The 20,050-nt window shown below is 37.4% G+C and overlaps 1 protein-coding gene across 1 annotated transcript; it reads left to right on the top strand.

Annotated features, from left to right (window-relative positions):
* Positions 1-47: 47 nt before the first annotated feature.
* LOC113314034 (probable methionine--tRNA ligase) lies at positions 48-5,976 on the top strand. The gene is made up of 16 exons (XM_026562809.1): positions 48-461; positions 998-1,151; positions 1,358-1,513; positions 1,965-2,195; positions 2,321-2,464; positions 2,939-3,029; positions 3,134-3,240; positions 3,328-3,442; positions 3,679-3,797; positions 3,931-3,996; positions 4,108-4,236; positions 4,340-4,483; positions 4,585-4,708; positions 4,819-5,048; positions 5,139-5,240; positions 5,508-5,976. The coding sequence occupies exons 1-16, from the start codon at positions 193-195 to the stop codon at positions 5,736-5,738; spliced, it is 2,412 nt and encodes an 803-aa protein (XP_026418594.1). The 5' UTR covers positions 48-192; the 3' UTR covers positions 5,739-5,976.
* The last annotated feature ends 14,074 nt before the right edge of the window (positions 5,977-20,050 follow it).

Genomic DNA, 20,050 nt, shown 5'->3' with positions numbered 1-20,050 from the left:
TATCTAAAATTCCAAACGCACCTTATTCTGCTTTAGTACACACTTGACTTTAGGGTTAACCCCTCCTCACCAATAGAGACCAACTGGCGCTACTATTCTGTTCCCAACCTATCTCCTTCTCTTCGTTATTACATCGTCACTCTTCTTCAGGTAGAAACAAAACTTTCGCCTGCAAAACCCTAATTCACAGCGATGGGAGATCTTCAAGATATGAAAAAATCTCCGAAACTACCGATACCTGGGCGTAGGAACATCATGATTACCAGTGCATTACCTTACGTGAATAACGTTCCTCATCTTGGAAATATCATAGGATGTGTTTTGAGTGCTGATGTATTCGCTCGTTATTGCCGTCTCCGAGGTTATAACGCAATTTATATGTGTGGAACTGATGAATATGGAACCGCCACTGAAACCAAAGCTATGGAAGAAGGTTGTACACCTAAGGAGATTTGTTACAAGTAAGATGCTCTTTCATTTTTAATTCATCATCTTATATGCAGTTCTTCGTTTAATTGAACGAAATTATATCTGAGGAGATTAATTATGTTCGATTTTATACTTGTTTAGATCTTGTCAAATTGCATGTTGTTGACGAAATTGGTAACAATTTGTTGAATTATTTTTGATGACATAATATTTTGTACTTTAAATCTAAGTTTTTGATTAGAAGATTAGGCCAAAATAATGAGAATAAATGTCTTAGCTGTAGTAGTTTTTGTTGATTCTGGTGTCAATTTCATGGTTTAGAATTACAAGTGACCAGTGGTCTGGTTACTGGTTAGGTCTGTTTATATTTCAGTTGTACATGTCGGCAATTAGTCTGTTATGGAAATCCGCAAATGCCTAAGATAACTCTCTTGGGTATTCTGCTTATAGAGAACATTTCTTCGGTCTGGCAAAACTTACCAATTTATCCTTACCAATTAATTATATTAAAGTTATATATAGATAGATATTTTACAAAAATGGAGACTTACAATTGCTACTTCTCTAGGTACCATGCAATTCATAGAGATGTTTACAACTGGTTTGACATAAGTTTTGATGAGTTTGGACGCACTTCTAGTCCCCAACAGACTGAAGTTTGCCAAGCAATTTTCAAGAAACTGATGGAGAACAACTGGCTTTCTGAAAATACAATGCAGCAGGTACAGCTTATATTTTTCTAATTTGTTTGGTTGAATTGCATCATGCTTTCCCTAGTTTCTAAAATTAGCCTGCCAATTTTGTTGTTACTATTTACTTATGATTATCCAATGATGGACCTTTGTCTTAGCTTCCTTGATTTTTGATCAGTCCTTCATTGTAAGCACTATTGATTTTTGAGTTCACCTAATTCTAATTATTTACACAGCTTTACTGCAAAACATGTAAACGTTTCTTAGCTGATCGGCTGGTGGAAGGAACCTGTCCTAGACCCACATGTAACTATGATTCTGCACGAGGTGACCAGTGTGAAAAATGTGGAAACCTTTTGAATCCAACGGAGCTACAGGATCCCAAGTGCAAGGTTTGGCTCATGTTTCATTTTCTATGCAAAATTATTCAACCCTCGTTTCGTATGATATTCAAGCAGGCACAAGAAGGGGAAAATAGTTACGACGTCCTGAACATGCTATGAAGTTTAACTCGAAATAGTTATAAAACATCACTGACTGACCTGAGATGCACACTTTAACAAAATGCGTTTGAGTGGGAAGTAGTGCTTCCTCTTTCATCTCCCAACCACTGCAGACAGAGTAGTCAATCACATAAATTCAACATTATTTGCAGAAAAATCTCTCACATATTTTCTGTCACTAGGATTTTATGAGTTATATTACTTGTTAGCAACACGCCAACACCTAAAAATGATTTCTTTTCCTTGTCTTTCTTTGATTTTCCAATGGGGCATATTACATCATGTATAAAGATACACCCTGTCTCGTTTGATCTGTTTATTCTGTCATTTGGTACTATAGGTATGCCGGAACACTCCTGAAATTCGTGATACAGACCACTTGTTTCTAGAACTCCCCTTGCTGAAGGATAAATTGGAAGAGTACATTAACAATATGTCCGTGGCTGGATCGTGGAGCCAGAATGCAATTCAAGCTACAAATGCATGGCTAAAAGAGGGCCTGAGATCTAGGTGTATAACCAGAGATCTTAAGTGGGGGGTTCCTGTTCCACATGAGAAATACAAGGACAAGGTCAGACAGATAATCGGAGTTTTTGTATGGGTCTCAGTTTTTTTCTTTCTTTGTACCGTGATTGCTTTATCTTTCGGACCGTTTTTCACTTTTGATTCTGCGCCTTGTTACCATATCATGTTCAGGTTTTCTATGTTTGGTTCGACGCACCTATTGGCTACGTCTCGATAACTTCATGCTACACTTCTGATTGGGAGAAGTGGTGGAAGAATCCAGAAAATGTGGAGCTTTATCAATTTATGGGGAAGGACAATGTACCATTCCACACTGTAAGTGTTCCCCATCTTTCTGTTCCTCTTTCAAATTATTAGTGACTTCATTATGTCAATTGCACAATAGTTATACTCTCTGCGTCAATGCTTCTGTAGCTAACAGTCTCTCTTCGGTTGACATGAATCATCCAACTGTTCAATTTTTTTGTTTGTTAGCACTTATTATGTTGATGGCTCACGGCAACTTGATGACTGCTACCTGCATTGAATGGTCCAGCGAGTCCATAACTGAGTATTGTTTTAAGATTAAAATTGCTCATAATTTACTCTATCAATTCAAAGTAAGATAGCTTATCCAAGACGATACGAAGATGATTAGCATTTGTGAAACATTATGTATGGATTTTACAGTGTTTCTTAAATTTTGTTGCTCTGATGGGTTAGTTCAATGATCAGTAGTTATTACAGTGCACTCAATATTGGATTCAAACTAAACTATGTGTGCTAGTTTTGCTTATATTGTATCTTTAGGTAATGTTCCCCTCAACTCTTCTTGGAACTGAAGAAAACTGGACGCTGATGAAGACTATTAGTGTTACAGAATATTTAAATTATGAAGCAGGTATGCAGTTATAAAGTAGTCATTACATTATTGCGCAGATATTACTGAAATCTAACACTATCTAGTTTAGCTGAATATTCTATGATTTTGCAATAATTTTGCAGGGAAGTTCTCTAAGAGTAAAGGAATAGGTGTTTTTGGTAATGACGCAAAAGACACAAAGATCCCTTCAGAAGTGTGGAGATACTATCTGCTGACAAATAGGCCTGAAGTGAGAACTCTTCCTACCCCATTCATTAGTTATTGCTGTCAATGTCTATATAGGTTATAATTCTCTTGAAATTATGTGTTCGTTTAGGTATCAGACACTCTGTTTACATGGAAGGATTTGCAAGCCAAACTTAACAGCGAGTTGCTTGCTAACTTGGGCAATTTCATCAATCGTGTCTTGAGCTTCATTGCCAAACCTTCAGGTTAGTCTGTTTACATGTGTATGCTCATTGCAGAACAGAGTCCCTAAGTTTGTGAAGACGCTGGTTCATTGTGTAGTTTAATTTAATAAGCTGTGTTTTGACAGACAACAAACAATCTTTGCATTGTACGTGATGTGAGTAATATCCCTCAAAGAGATTTTCTATTTCGTGTGTGGTGGTTACTTATTTTTATACTTAAGTGCGTTGTGTCTTAATTTTTGCGTTACCTTTTGCAGGTTTAGGTTATGGTTCTATTATCCCTGATGCTGCAAATGCAGAATCACACTCCTTGACGAAGGCGCTGGCAGAGAAAGTTGGAAAACTTGTTGAGCAATACGTTGAAGCAATGGAGAAGGTATGTATAATGTATCTGAATAGAATTTGATCTTCAGCTCTTACTTCCTAGGCACATCCTCCTGTACACTGAAAATCTAATATAACCTCCTTAGAATCATGGCGTAACTATTTTTTCTTCTATTGTGATGTAGGTTAAACTAAAGCAAGGCCTGAAAACTGCAATGAGCATTTCGAGTGAAGGAAATTGCTACCTACAAGTAATTCCAATTTCTCGTGTCTTACTGTTTTTAGCCTATGACCTGTTACTGCTTATGATTTCTCGTTTCTTGCAGAACTTCTTTCTAATTTAACTTTTTGATATTTTATAGGATAGCCAGTTCTGGAAACTATACAAGGAAAATCCAGCTTCTTGTGCCATTGTCATGAGAACTTCTGTAGGGCTAGTTTATCTTCTAGCATCTCTTTTGGAACCGTTTATTCCATCTTTTTCTGTAGAGGTAAGTTGCATCTACACTGTATGTCTGTACTATTGTAACTATATCACGTAATGTCATGTTGCTTTTTCAACATCGAGTCATTTACTGTTTCTTGATGGGTTAGGTAGTAAAGCAACTTAATTTACCTTCCGAGCTTCCACTCTCACTTAGCGATGAAAACGGAGATATAAGTAGGGCAAGAAGACCTTGGGAGATTATACCTTCTGGCCACAAAATTGGGGTACCAGAGCCACTTTTTAAAGAACTGGTATGTGCCCGTGTAAAATTTTCTTGTTCTGATTGGTGTTTGCTCACTGTGTTTTCTTTTACTTTTTCTTCCTAATCTTTTGAAGCTTTTCTCTTGCTCAGAAAGATGAGGAGGTGGAGTTTTTCAGCGAGAAGTTCGCTGGAAGTCAAGCTGACAGAAAGGTAAAGGCTGACGAAGCTGATGCAAAAAAGATGGCTGACCAACTCAAGAAAACCAAGCTTTCTGGTAAGATGATGTTGATTCTCTTTTCAGATTGTTAATCGTTCTAGTGGTGCTGGGGAATCTTCCTCTTTATATTTTGGAGTGATTTGAATATAGTTTTGTTTGGTGATCAGATGCAAAGAAACAAAAGGCATCAAAATCTGCAGCTCAGGGAAAATCTGGGGGAGCTGCTGAGACAGAAATCACTATCAGTAGACTTGACATTCGTGTTGGTCTCATTACTAAGGTCATGAGACATCCAGATGCTGATTCGCTGTATGTTGAAGAGATCGATGTGGGTGAAGCTACACCACGTACTGTTGTTAGTGGGCTTGTGAAGTTCATCCCCATTGAAGAAATGGAGGTGTGTGTCTATTTTAGTAGTTAGATCGGTTACATTATTTAGTACTTTTCTTTGCATAACTTGATGTTCTGTGAAATTTTCCATGTCCAGAACCGAAAAGTTTGTGTTCTGTGTAACCTGAAACCAGCAACAATGCGTGGTATTAAGTCTCATGCTATGGTTCTTGCTGCCTCCAATGAGCACCACAGTAAGGTAAGGAAAACAGTTGCTATTTACTGGCCTCGTCCTTTTACTTTTGGTTCTTTTTTTTTTGATCAATAATTGGTTCTTATTAGCTGTTATACTATTCCCTTCATCATCTGGTTAAAAGACCAGTGCATATTTTTGTTTAATTATATCTACCCACTTGTGTAATCAGAAAGTTCTCAAAAGAATTAAGGTGCTTCACAAAAAAAATAAAAAAATAAAATCTAAGGTTTTGGAAACGTAAATGATGTAATTTGGCATAATTGTTTTCAGGTTGAATTGGTGGATCCACCAAGCTCTGCTGCAGTGGGAGAGAGAGTTACCTTCCCTGGTTTTGAAGGTCTGCCTGATGAAGTGCTAAACCCTAAGAAGAAGGTATGGGAAACATTACAAGTAGATCTGGAGACTGACGCTGAACTGGTAGCTCGATACAAAGATATTCCATTAACTACGTCAGCTGGGGTTTGCAAAGTCTTGTCCATATCAAGTGGAGCCATAAGGTAGAGGTTGTCATGAAAAAGCCTCGTGGAAATTTCAAATATTTTGACTGTTGTTTTGTAATCTTAATTTACGACAATCTTTTCATTTTTTCGACTGGCTATTACTATTATTAGGATTAGGATATAAATGGTTTCCTTCTTGAATTGTGTAATTACTATTATTTGACCATATGCATTCCTTAGTGGCTGTCAAATAGTAACATTTTGCAGCAACGCGAGTATTTATCCTTTATTTCACTTAAAACATGGTTGGTTTGTGTATGAGTACGGGAGACCAGACCACAGCTGCCCCTTACATTACCATTACTAATCAACCAAAGTTAGCTTCAGTCATTATGTACTGATATCCCATACATATGGTCCAAACTGTATAAGGACAGTAATCAGAACTTGGGACTTCGGAAATTTTTATCCGATTCCCGGAACTGTATAAGGACAGTAATCAGAACTTGGGACTTCGGAATTTTTTATCCGATTCCCGGAACTTCGGAGAAGTCTCTAACTTAGCGTTCTGAATTCTACCAATTTGTTGCGGACCCAGGATCTCTGTGTCAATGGTGTAAGAGTCTGTCATTTAGGAGTTGGATGTTTGGGCTGCCTCATGTTTGTCACATAGATGCATGATGTACGGTTCTTCGCCAGTCTCCATTTTGATATAGGACTAGGGATTCTCATGGACTCGTGATGCTTGGAAAGTAAAATAAAACCCTTGTAGCGTATGAGATTGAGTCTTTAAGATGGGCAAGCGATACTCTATGGGTTGGAGACGGCCGTGGAGAATCATATCGAGAAACTGGCCGCATGTGTCCTCCTGTACAAGATGAAGCTATTGTTCGACCTCTACTAGGTGTCTTGTCAAGGATTCATGCGAACTTATGTATCTGAATCAACTATCGAGATCTGTCTTTCTTCTGGAGATGGTAAACCAAAATTAAGAAAAGTGTACGCCTTCTAGGACTAGCAGAACTATGGATGTGGCTGAACAATCGATATGTGGTGACTTTGTTGATGGGATAATTCACTGGAAATCTTCTAGGCATTTCTTCACGCGGTAGAATCGTGTTTCGACCTGAGGAAGTTGTAAGTGATCGTCATATCTTGTCCTTTGCTCATCACGTATGACTCTCACTTATGGGATAGCCTGCCGAGTATATCTTTTTGAGAGAGGAGGCTTTTACTGACAGAACTGCAAGCGACGTGTGGCTTGGAGCTACGGTCTCGGATCCTTCCCCCGTTTACTTCAGCGACAGTAGTTGGTTGTGATTGTATGTCGAGTAATGAAGTTTTATCTGAATTGTTGGCCTCACGAGTATCGTTTCATATTTCTTTTCCCTTGAATAGGTCCGGGTGCGAAGATATTCTCCATCTTGGGTGAACTGAGGTCTCATCGAAAAATGATACAGGATAATCGTTGGTGCAGTTGAGCTAGAGGCTCGCTGAGACTTGGTTGTAATTGCTAGGGATAGTGCCTCCTCTTTCAGACAAAATGGGTGTTGAGGTAGCATATCGACTAGCTAGCAGCTTTGCGTCTCCGGATAAGGTTGAGTTTCGGTTGAGCCTCGTCTTGGGATCTAGTTTCGCTTCATACTTTGTCGCATTCTTGTCACGATTGTCTGAAGCAGGAAAGGCGACCAGATGTATCTTTGTTGGCGGTTTATGACCCCATGTGGCTCTGCAACGCTTTAACCTGGACACAAATTTTTCGGAGCCTTTATAAGTTTTCGCTAAGTTTATCCCGTAGAGATGAAAGACAAATCCGACGAAAAAAGAACTAGGTCAATCGGATACAGAATGAAAAAGTTATAAGTAAAATAGTAAAGTGAAGTAAACTTCCCGGGTCCCCTGTGATCAGGTTGAGGGCCCTTGTCCTAAACGAATTTTGGAGCAAATATTCGTCAGAATCTCCAAGTTTAGAGCGTCATCTGGTCCTTGAGGTCCTTGAGAGTGATAAAGTCGAATGGATGGTTGCTCCTTTGGTTTGTCGCGTTCATAATGAGCTTTATCTTCTCTGGTGAAGTCGATTGCAGGCAAGATCCCGTCAATGCTATTCTCAGCAGTTTTTAGTACTCCTTATTTAGGAAGCGTGTACTCGATCTAGATTTGTTGGATCCATCCCTTCTGGTAACTCTAAAGGCGTTTTCAGATGAGTCTTGATGTCGATCTGAAATTTCGCAAGATTCTATTGAGTCTCCGGGAGTTCTCCTTGGTCATTGTCCAACGTTTTCAAGGATTAGATGTAGATTTTTATGAAAATAGGTTACTAGGGCGTTTTATTGTGCAGGAAGAGATTCATGTGATTCGGGACGCACTACCTATTCACTAAGATCAAACTCGAAAGAGAGAAAAAATGCTGGTAGGGATAACTCTCTCGCCTAAGTTTGTAATGGATTTACAGAGACTGAATCAATGGAACGTTTTTGTGTTTGGATTGGTGGAATCGTCTTCCTTCCTAATAAACCATGATTGATATCTGTAACTCAGTGAACAACCTCCCATTGTGGTCGCCAAAATGTAGTTACCTAAAATCGGTGAGAGGCTAGAGATGGGATTCTAGGGTTTAGAAAGTGAGTTACAGGAGGTTGAGCACGAACAGTCTTCGCCTAAACCACACACAGTGGCCGTTCAAAGGATGCTTCAGTCACATGGATGGAGGTTTAGGGCTGGTCTTAGAGCATCTCCAACAGAGGGTGAGAGTCTTTATTTTTTTTTGACACATAGGATTTTAGACCCCCCATCTAGATTAAATGCATCTCCAACAGTAGGTCCTATAAAGTTGGAAGGGCGTCAAAATAAATATGAAGGTCTTATAGAAAGTTTTATTTAGACCTTGGGAATGACCTCCATGTCATCTTTTTGACCATTTTTTAATTACGATTATTAACTAAATTTTTTAAACTAATAGGAAAAAAGGAAATCATTTTTATCTTTATCCAAAAACCAAATTCTAAAACTAACACCCCACACTGCTGGAGATGGTTCATGAAAAAACATTACTGTTTTTGCTACATGTATATAACCCCACGAATAAGGATCTAAATAAAAATTCCACATAGGAATAGTAGCACCCACTGCTGGAGATGCTCTTAGGGAGGGAAGCAGATGAAGAGAATTCTAGGGTTTGAAGAAGAAATCCTCTGAGAGTTTATGACAAAATTCTGTATTAGCTTAGAGAAATAGAGGACCTATTTATAACTGAATTCTCTAATCTCAGGTCAGTGAAGATAGAGATTCTTTGCCGTGCCGTGCCGTGCGGAGCACTTCTCCCGTCTCTTCAGGAATATATAAAGATAACTAGATTGAGTTTATCTCATTATTCCACCGCCTTTACTCTCTTTTTCGGTGATAAATAGTCCGGGTATTTCTCACACGTGCCGCAGAACGCCATACCAAAACCCTAGTTGTTATCCCCCCATTTGTATGAAGCACTACACCAAATCGACGGTTTTGAGACATATATGTGTTGTCATTATTTTTTGAGACACATATAAGTGTCTCAATTTTGGCGTAGGGAATGTTTTGAGACGGATTTAAAGACCTTTATAAACGTCTCTTAATTAATGTTTGAGACATTTGTATGTGTCGCATAAATGTTTACCGACGGTTTTTTTTCTGGTCATTTAAAACGACGCAAAAATTAATTGAGAGACACTTATATCCATCTGAGATAAAAATTATATTTAAAAAAAAAATTATATTCACAATTCCCTGCACCTGCACATTTGATTTCCTGCACCAGAATATAGGTATCTAGCCACTCCATTCTCAATCAAATCTGAAACCATTATTCAATCAATTCTATTATAAAATATGAATCCATCCATACAATCAATCAGTACTATTACAGATGTAAGATGACTGAATTTTAACAAAATAAACTATGGATGACAGGTCTGTCTCTACAATTTGGGATCAAAGTTGAGCATATTTTGGGTTTCTTGTTCGATCAATGTCATCGGACTTCATCATGCATATGCAGTGGATACATTTTCTACAAGAATTTAAGAAATTACCTACAACTTTTTCACTCAAATCATTATGCTTATCCAACTCTGTCATCCTGATTTCCTTATAATGCCAGCTGAAGTAAATGGACCATCTCTAGGAGTCAGTTTACATATCAAAGAACCAGAACAAAAAACAGGACAAGATCAAGTGGGCACAATTTCTATACATACCTTTATGGAGCATCTTGTTCCGATCTTTCCACTTTTCTTTAGTCCAGCACCACCTAACATAAAGTTTCATTTTTCTTCTTCTGAAGATTTTCCAAGTCAGTCTGCAAAGACAAAGACAATAAAAATAATGAAAAATGTTAGAGACCTGGTGCTATATGTAAAGTAAAAAGGTCAAAAGACAGTTTTCAGTTCTGAAAGTGAATTAACAGTAGTGGAAACATATAGGAAATCAATACCCCAATGATGTGAAATTGGGAATTTTGGTGTTTTGGAGGGAAATATAATGAAATTAAAATGAAAAAGAAATAATAAATTTATATATGTAAAAATTATTAAAAGGTTTTGTAAAGTTATAAATATTTAAGACACTTGTATGAGTAGTTGAAATATCAGAATTAAAGCAACTCATATTTTTAATTTGAGACTCTTACATGAGTGGAAGCACTAAATACATGTATATGTGTCTCAAACCCAAAAATCAAAATGTCTCAAATCAGGTCGTACAGTGTAGTGAAGCTGACTCGGCCTTTGTGATGATGTGTTGGGGGAGAGAATACTCTCTTTAGCCGAGTTGGCCAAGATAGAGAGATATTCTCCGATTTGTAAGAATGACTAAGATGAGTCACATGAAAAGGCATAGGATGCCTCAGAATTCGTGTGGAGAGTGTGAGAGGAGCTGAGGCTGATCTCCCTCTCTCCATGGCCGGTTACATATGTCATGTAGAAACCGTATTATTGCTTGTGGGTCCCTTTGTTGAGCATGCAGAGCTCAAGAGAGGCTGAGAAATAGGATTATCCACGTTTTTGGATAGATATGTATAGTTCAGGCTCAATTTACTACCCATTAGTGTGTTTGAGAGGCTGAGAAATAGGCTTGAGCCCTAGGTAAGGTGTGTGACTATCATGTGAATCTCTCCGAGATTTTGCGAAGAGACTTGAATCTCTCCGAGATTTTTCAGAGAGACTTGAATCTCTCCGAGATTTTTCAGAGAGATATGAATCTCTCCGAGATTTTTGCAGACGGATCCAAATCTCTCTGCGGTCAGCTGGGACTCGTCCTGAAGACAGGGAAAGGGCTTTGTACGCCCGATTAATGTCTCTGCGAGACTTTGGCTCACTTGTATTTGACCATCATATCTTGCAGATATGTGCTAGGAATCAATTGTGTCCATATTTATGGGGCTGACATGACCAGTGTATCTCGGAAGGATGTTCTAGGAGTCTGTCAAAAGGGGACAGAGGCAGAATAACCAGCGTATCTCGCGGCGATGTCCTAGTAATTATTTTGAAGCGTCGACAAGTCGAGTCAGAGCCTAGAGTAGACATGACCAGTGTATCTCGCGATGATGTACTAGGAATCAGTCCTTGATCTCAAATAGGGTGAGCCATGCTTACAGGAGACATGTATGTCTTTTCTCTGGGTCATAAGTCCTTCGGGAATGTTTTTACGCATCTACGGAGCCTACATGACCAACAGTATCTCGCGGGGATGTATACTAGGAATCATGACATCACAATCAGCTGCGTCTCGTGAAGACATGTTGGAATTGTGTATGTTCTGGTTCATAAGTCTTCCGGGGACGTTTTACGCTCTACAAAACCTACATGACCAGCAGTATCTCGTCGAGGATGTGCGCTAGGATTCACAGCATCACGACCATCAATATCTCGCTGTGACGTATGCCCGAAATCGTGGCTATTAGTGCTATTAGAGCACTTCTCGGTCGAACTCGAAAGCGTTTCTATCTCAAGCTTGTTTATCAAGTTTAGTTGCCAAAATTATAAGTCTTGATTTCTAGTATACTTATAGCTAAGTCTCGGATTAGGATAGTAAGTGTACTTGAACTCTAGACTTCACGTCGTTCATCGATTGAAGACGAAGAACTACTCAAGGGAACTTGTGGAACTTCATCAACAAAGAGGTATGTGGAGACTTGAACTTATCTATCACTCAAAAGTCTATCTATTTTATCTCCTATTTTGATACAAAAGTCGTATTGCTATATAGACTCCAATTATACACATTTTCTATGTCAAGCCGAGTTTATCTCGCTTATCTATTTCTCGAAATATGTGTTGGTAAGCTTTCGCTTTAGCCAAGTTCATCTTTACTCGTTGCGAAAGTCATGTTGATTATTTCAGTAACTTGAAAATCGCTTTGATGAAAAATAGTTTGTGAATAACAACTATATAACATCCTCTAAGAAAGTTTCAATGATTGAAATGAGAGTTTAGAAACAAGTAACCATGTTTGGATATAAACATAGTGTGTTATCACATTTGTGTAAAAGTCCAAAACCGGGAACCCAAAGTATGCGTATCCGTATGCGTACTGGCGGTTGTTGGAAATCCGGGTAAGTATGCGTACCCGCACGTATACTGGCGGAAAGTTCACGTCCGCGAATTTCTGCCGGAGTTTGAAAGTGAAAACCAAACTCAATCCGATTATTTAAGTACGCGTACCCGTTTGCATACCTAAGTAGGTTACTTTCTAAAATCGGTTTGTTCATGAACTAAAATATTTATATAATAACGAATGCAATCTTTGCAAACCGTGGCTATAATGTTCAAGAATTGATTCGAGTGAATCAAAACCGCTTTGCTTCATTTGTGTCTTGTATACTTCTATGAAATCTAAGCAATTGAACAACTCTCTAACTAGTTCATTTGAGTCATTTGAACTAGTTATGGTGAAGATGAATAAGGTTGACATGAAAGTGCTCATATGGCTAACCATTGGTTAACTATTGTTGAACCAACTAAGTGTACACGTTTAGGTACGGTTACTCAAATCTAAATGAAGTTACATTTCATTTGTGTATAACAAGCTAAGTTCGATCTAACAGTTGAAAGATATTAGCTTGAATCTAATCAGGTTTTCATCTAACGGTGAATATTGAATGCTTTGTTACCAAGGTAACTTAGATTGCAAACCCTGATTTGGAGACTATATAAAGGAGAACTCTAGCAACCGGGAAACCTAATGCCTACACCTCTTGTGTGATACTAGTTGCATAAACTAGAGTCGATTCTCCTTTAACCTTAGGTTTTTCACGAAACCCTGTAGGTTAACGACTTGAAGACTTCATTGGGATTGTGAAGCCAGATCCAACTATTTTCTCTGTAGTTGCGTGATCTGATCTTGTTGTTTCTATCATGATTGAGTACAATCGTAAGATTGGCTTGAGATTTATATCTCCGACAGGAAAGATATAAAAGTAGTTACAGACACCTTCATCTCATCGTTTGTGATTCCACAATATCTTGTTTCGTTAATCGATTAAGATTATTGTGAGGTGATTGATAATTCTAAGCTGTTCTTCGGGAATATAAGTCCGGGTTATCAATTGGTTCCTGTTCAGCTTGATTTATCAAAAGACAGAACAAAACTCGTAGGTATTTCTGTGGGAGACAGATTTATCTATTCTTGTAGATTTTTCTGTGTGAGACAGATTTGTTTATCAAGTCTTCGACTTTGGGTCGTAGCAACACTTAGTTGTGGGTGAGATCAGCTAAGGGAATCAAGTGCGCAGTATCCTGCTGGGATCAGAGACATAAAGAACGCAATTGTACCTTGAATAAGTGTGAGATTGATTAGGGTTCAACTACAGTCCAGACCGAAGTTAGTTTGTAGTAGTCTAGTGTCTGTAGCGGCTTAATACAATGTGGTGTTCAATCTGGACTAGGTCTGGGGTTTTTCTGCATTTGCGGTTTCCTCGTTAACAAAAGTTCCGGTGTCTGTGTTATTTCTTTTCCGCATTATATTTTGTTATATATTTGAAATATCACAGGTTGTGCGTTGAATCGATCAATTGGTAAATCCAATATTTGGTTGTAGATTGAAATTGATTGATCCTTGAACATTGGTCTTTGGTACCGTTTAAGTTATTTCTCTTGTATTCAATCATGCTCGCAAATTCCTATTTGCTTGATTGCGGATTGAATCGAGAAATTGAGATATAACTCTTTAATGTACTTTTTATTAAGATTGAGTCTCATTGTCTAGTTGATTCTCTTAAAAGTATATTGGAGTTAGTCCATACAGATTTCTAAGCGAATATTGGGCGAGGTTGTTAGACCCCCGCCTTTTCGATTGGTATCAGATCAGGAAAACACGTTTAAGACCTCATAAGTCTGTGTTTGTAGCAATTTGGCTCTATGGACATAAATTCTATCTCCATAAACGTACCACCAGTCTTCGATGGCTCAAACTACTTGTGGTGGAAAATCGCTATGCGTGCTTTTCTTCAAGCTCGTGATTTTCAAACATGGGTATGTGTTGTTAATGGCTATGATCCTCCGGTTAATACAGAAGGCGATGTATCCATACCTAAGGATATTGGTAGATATAGTCCAGAAGAAATCCTTGCTGCAAAGCAAAATTCCGACGTCTGAAATGCTATCATACATGCCATTACCCCAGATCTTCAAAATCATGTGACTACTTGCACAAAGTCTAAAGAAGCTTGGGATATCTTAGAAACCGTATTTGAAGGGAATACTAGTGAAAAAGAAGCTAGGCTTCAAAACCTAAATTCTGAATGGGAAAACCTTCGTATGGCAGATGAAGATTCATTTGATGAGTTTAATCACAAAGTGTCTGAAATTGTTAATCCATCTTTTGCATTGGGTAAGACTATTCCTCAAAGGACATTGTGATGAAGATTCTCAGATCTCTGCATCCAGATACGATTCTAAGAAGCATTCCATCGTTGAAGGAAATAATCTCGCAACTCTTTCCAGAAATACTATGGTTAGGAAGTTAAAGATCTTTGATCATGAACGTACATCCAAATCCGGAAAGGATGTTGCTTTCAAAGCACAAAATAACACTAAATTACTTGACAAAAGTAAAAGTGTTTGCATCTCTGAAGATGATCTTTCTGAGGCTGATTCATCAGATGAAGATCTTGACAAGTCAGTCTCCTTGATCACAAGACAGTTTAGGGACCTTCTTTTGAATAGAAGTAAACGGTTCTCCAGAGATAAACCCAGGTCATTAGTTAAACTTCATAATCGTTTTCCTCCTAAAAACAGGGATACTGATGAAACTGATGATGAGGATATGCCTCAGTGCTTTAAGTGTAAAGGTTTTGGCCATTTTGCAAATGAGTGTCCAAATCGTAAAAAATACATTAGGAGCAAAGGTCTAGCTGCAACTCTTGATGAAATGTCTGACAACTATGATTCTAGTGAAGACGAAAAGTCAAGTGTTGCACTTCTTTGTGAAAATATTGATTTTGATAATTGTAGCAATACATACATCAATCTTGATATTATTTCAGAAGAAATCTCAACCGATCTGGAAGAAAAAATTGATCTACTTGTTTCTACTGGAAACTCTTTTTCTGATTTTTCAGGTTCCACTATGTGTCTAGCCGCATACACATCTCGGGCGTCTGAATCATTTACTAGGTTGACATGTCCTTATTGTTCTCTCAGAGGTCATGAGTTATCAAAATGTTTCAAGTACAAACATAAGATAAGATATGTCAACAAACTTCAACGAAGAGCGAATCGATTAGAAAACAAGCTAAATCTTATTCAAAAAACATCAGAGGTATGTAATCGCATCTCTTCTTCAAAGAAGTTAGTTTCCAAAGAAAATACTAGATCATTATAAAGAAATTTATGGTTTAAACACTATGAGAAACATGGTTCTATGAATTCCTTCCGAAAAGGATATGGTGGACAGATTATTGTTCACCCCAGCGCAACTTAAATTGTGTTGGTTAGTGCATCTTGTCTCATGTGCCTGATCAAAAGAGACAAGATTTTGCACATCTTAGGCTTTAGGAAAACAAAAGTCTTCTAGATTGTCTTGATTTTCTTTTTTCGTGTTTTTTCTCTGTGAGCAGTGTAAAATCTGGAATTCATGCCGTTTTCATATCTAATTGATATTGGAAAGGACTTCCCTGTTTAATCAATAAAATAGGGTTAAAATAGACAATTCTTCCCTTTTTAGGGTAAGAGTTGTGCGTACGTGAATCCTTTAAGTGTATAAAGGTTCCATAACCCTACATTCCTTTTTCCTTCTCTAAGAAACTTTTTTCATCATAAGACTGCTTGTTGAGATTATCTTGTGATTTCCTCTCACAATTCCGTTTTCATGGATACTCCAAGTATTATTTCGACTGATGGAAAATATGTTAATATGATTGTTAAGCCATCAATCATGAAGGAAAAAGATAAATCTCCGTTACCTCCAATTTTGAAAAGAAAAAGAAGGAATGTGAGGAAGCCAAGAGCTGTTCCTTCAAATTCTCAGAAGTTTTCTGATGTTCTTGAAGAGTTGAAGGAAACAAGGAAGGAGATTCAGCAAATAAAGGCTTTTGTGTGTAAGACTCTTGAAATTCAGAAGGCCCTGGTTCGACATCAGTCAAGAAGGTTTATTGATATTAACTCCTATCTTCATGAACCTTTTGTCCCAATGGCTGTTGACGACAATGAGTTCGGGGACGATAAAGAAAATTTCAAGGGTCATAATGTCTAGGAAACTTCTTATGAGAATTTATTCTTATGTTTTAAGAAGGACAACTAGGGTTTGGAATAACCATTATTGTGAATACACATTGCTATTTCCAACGATTTTCATCTTGTAATGTTTTTAGATTTATTTAAATTCTAAAGTTTATTTGGAAGATGATTTTGTAGTATTAATCTTTATGGTTTTATATATTGCAACTTGTTATGGGATATGTGTGTTTGCATCCGTGAACTGTTATTGTCCCATACATGGTCAAAAGCTAAGTCTTTCATATGTCGATATGCAAGTATTGATAAAAGATTGAATGAACTTTTGACAAACAAAAGTTAAGCCTATTATATCATTATGCAAATATTGATGGAGGATAGGATGAACTTTTGTTTACAAAGATTAAAGTCTATTATATGTCATTGTGCAAACAGTGATGAAGAATAGAATGCATCTTTGTTTATTCCGCAGTATTGATCTTCCCTGATCCATATCTTTATGTGAATACTGTGCGGCTCCGTAAGTTTTATTATGTGAGCATTTTCGATTAAATTAATCATGGGTTCTCTTGTGGTTAATTTAATTGAGATTTTTGGATACAAATTCATATTCTTATGTGATTTGTTACTGTCCAAAGAAATCCTTCTTTTCTCGTGAAAGTAAGGTCGCTCTTGTTGTTCTTTCGAGAATGACATTTTATGGGGGAGAGTTCTTAATTCAACTTGTGCTTAATTACCAAATCTTTGTGGGGAGTGCGGCTGTGGAATATTATCGGGGTTATCTTGTATCTTTATAAACTCTTTGATGAATGCATTTAGTTTCGGCTATATGATTGCATCTAAAAAAGTTGATATGTGCTTTTCTTTTGGTCATGAAGTGTCTCTATGGAAATTTCATTAGGATCCCACTAATTTTCGTACCTTTGCTAGTTTTATTGACAAAAAGGGGGATAATTAATGTGTAGTTCACACTACAAATACATATGGTTTTCGGAACATTATGTAAGGGGGAGTGGTTTTCATGTGAGGTGAATTATTGACTAAGGGGGAGTGATATATATCACCATAGTATTGTTGTCAAAGTTGTGATACAATTGAACTTTGATGCTGTGTGATAAAACTATGACACTGTATAACAATGATTGAGAGCTATTGTTTTCTCATTGTTATAGCTACGGATCTTCAACAACGATGATGCTGAATTGAATACCTTTGGAATCACTGGAGTACTTGGAAGTGACGAAGATTTCGAGTAATGTTGAAGAACCAAGGAGATCACGCATTTGGAAGAGAAGCTACAAAGCTTATTTATTTTGTATTTCATATGTATTGATAATTTTGTCACTAAAATTGACAAAGGGGGAGATTGTTAGAGCACTGCTCGGTCGAACTCGCGAGCGTTGCGATCTCAAGCTTGTTTGTCAAGTTTAGTTGCCAAAATTATAAGTCTTGATTTCTAGTCTACGTATAGCTAAGTCTCGGATTAGGATAGTAAGTGTAGTTGAACTCTAGACTTCACGACGTTCATCGATTGAAGACGAAGAACTACTCAAGGGAATGATTTAAGATTTTTCGTGGGGTTGTAGTAATGAAGGTTCGAACTCTAAGACTTGTGAAGGTGAAGGATTTTTAGATTTATAAAAATTATATACAAAAATATTGACAAATTGGTAGAGAGGTACTGGGACTAATGATTCGGCCAATCTTCATAACATAGGGCTCAATGATTTATTCTCAACAATAATCGTTCAAAACATATATGGACTCTTATTTTGCCAAAGTAGATTCTCAAAACATTGATTGTAAATGTTAAGCATGGAACATCAAATCACCTAAGCTAAGCATGACCCATCTAATCAAATAACACCCAATTTAATCAAATCATATTTCAATTAATTTTTAATGCAAAAGTCTTAAAAAGAATTAATAAAATTACCCATGTATGAAGCTCGGCCTCCTCCGTCGTCCCAGTGTTGGGGTTTAACTCATCATAGTAAAAATGCTCTCAAAATAATTTATTATGGCTCAAAAATGGTTTACAAATGATGAGAAGAAGAGAAAATGGTGTAAAACTATAATCTGCGACGCACAAAAAGCGTCACAGAATGAACGATAAAAAACAAGTGTTGTTGCTGTTTAGATTGCGCTGCGACCCACGGCTGTGCGTTTTAGACACTGTTCATAAACGACTGTCCTTGCGAGTCCGTTCTTCGTGTTCTTGGTGTTCTTCATCAGCAGCAGCAGCAACAACATAATTTCATCAACTCTTGATTTCTGCTTCTCTGGACCTCCTCTCGACCCCAAACTCTCGACACCCCTTCTAGTAGACCCAAAGTTCATATTTATACTCAAAGACACGCTGAAATACCTCGCCATAACTCCAAATAATTCGTCTTTACCCGGCAGTGAATAACATTATTTTTGAATATTTTCTTACCAAATTTGGAATTTCACACGTAAACTTCCTCCCAGCACGCTCCAAATCGATTTATCACGACCCAAAGTGTTGCTCGAGCCATCAAACATGAGCAGAACACTTCCAGAACTCTCCATAATGCGTGATTATCTTATCCCTGTGTGTGTGTGTCTGTTTTGAGCTCGTGAATTGTCTAGAAAATTGTAGCCAATTCTGGGATAAACGAACACTCACACTAGCTTACTTATGTCATATCACAACTTCCCACCAAATTTCAGCGATTGAATCGCACTAGAACACCTTCATTTTCTCGATCACAAATCTGCCAGTTTTGAATATATTTTTCCCGCCAAAAAGCTGCTTTTGAATTTAAAGAGAAGACGGATGCCCCTTAACCAGAGCTTGGGTGCGAATAGCAATTGGGGTGGAAATAATAATTTTTGGGTGGAAATAGTAATTTTTCTGGGTTCCTCCGGGACATTTCTGGACTCCCTTAGTAATTTTCTCCGGGGTGTAAAACGCTACTTTTCGAGCCCATTTCGCCGCAAGGGATTATTTCTCTAAAAATTCCTACAAAGACATAAAATAACGAAATTAGTACAAAATCGAGTGCCAACAATATATAGTATTGAGATCAAATTAGACACAAAAATGCGTCTATCAGGGAACTTGTGGAACTTCATCAACAAAGAGGTATGTGAGAATTGAACTTATCTATCACTCAAAAGTCTATCTATTTTATCTCCTATTTTGAGACAAAAGTCGTATTGCTATATAGACTTCAATTATACACGTTTGCTATTTCGAGCCGAGTTTATCTCGCTTATCTATTAATTAGTACAAGTATTTATTCTTGGAAATAATTAAAACACAAAATTTGGGATAATATATGATTTTTGTTAGAGCATTGCTCGGTCGAACTCGCATGCATTGCTATCTCAAACATGTTTTTCAATGTTAGTCATCAAAACTATAAGTCTTGATTTCTAGCCTATATAGCTAAAGGTCTCGGACTAGGATAGAAAGTAGTTGAACTCAAGACTCCATGGAAATCATCATACAAGACGAAGGACTACTCAAGGAACTGGTGGATCTTCATCGACTAAAAGGTATGTGGAGACTTGATCTTATCTGTCATTCAAAAGTATATCTACTCTATCTCTTATTCTTGGGACAAAAGTTGTTTTGATATGTAGACTTTCATTATACACATTTTCTATTTCGAGCCGAGTGTAACTCGCCTATCTATTT

Source organism: Papaver somniferum, chromosome 9 (genome assembly GCF_003573695.1).
Source record: "Papaver somniferum cultivar HN1 chromosome 9, ASM357369v1, whole genome shotgun sequence".
Taxonomy (NCBI): Eukaryota; Viridiplantae; Streptophyta; class Magnoliopsida; order Ranunculales; family Papaveraceae; genus Papaver; species Papaver somniferum.
This window is presented reverse-complemented; position numbering and strand designations above follow the sequence as displayed.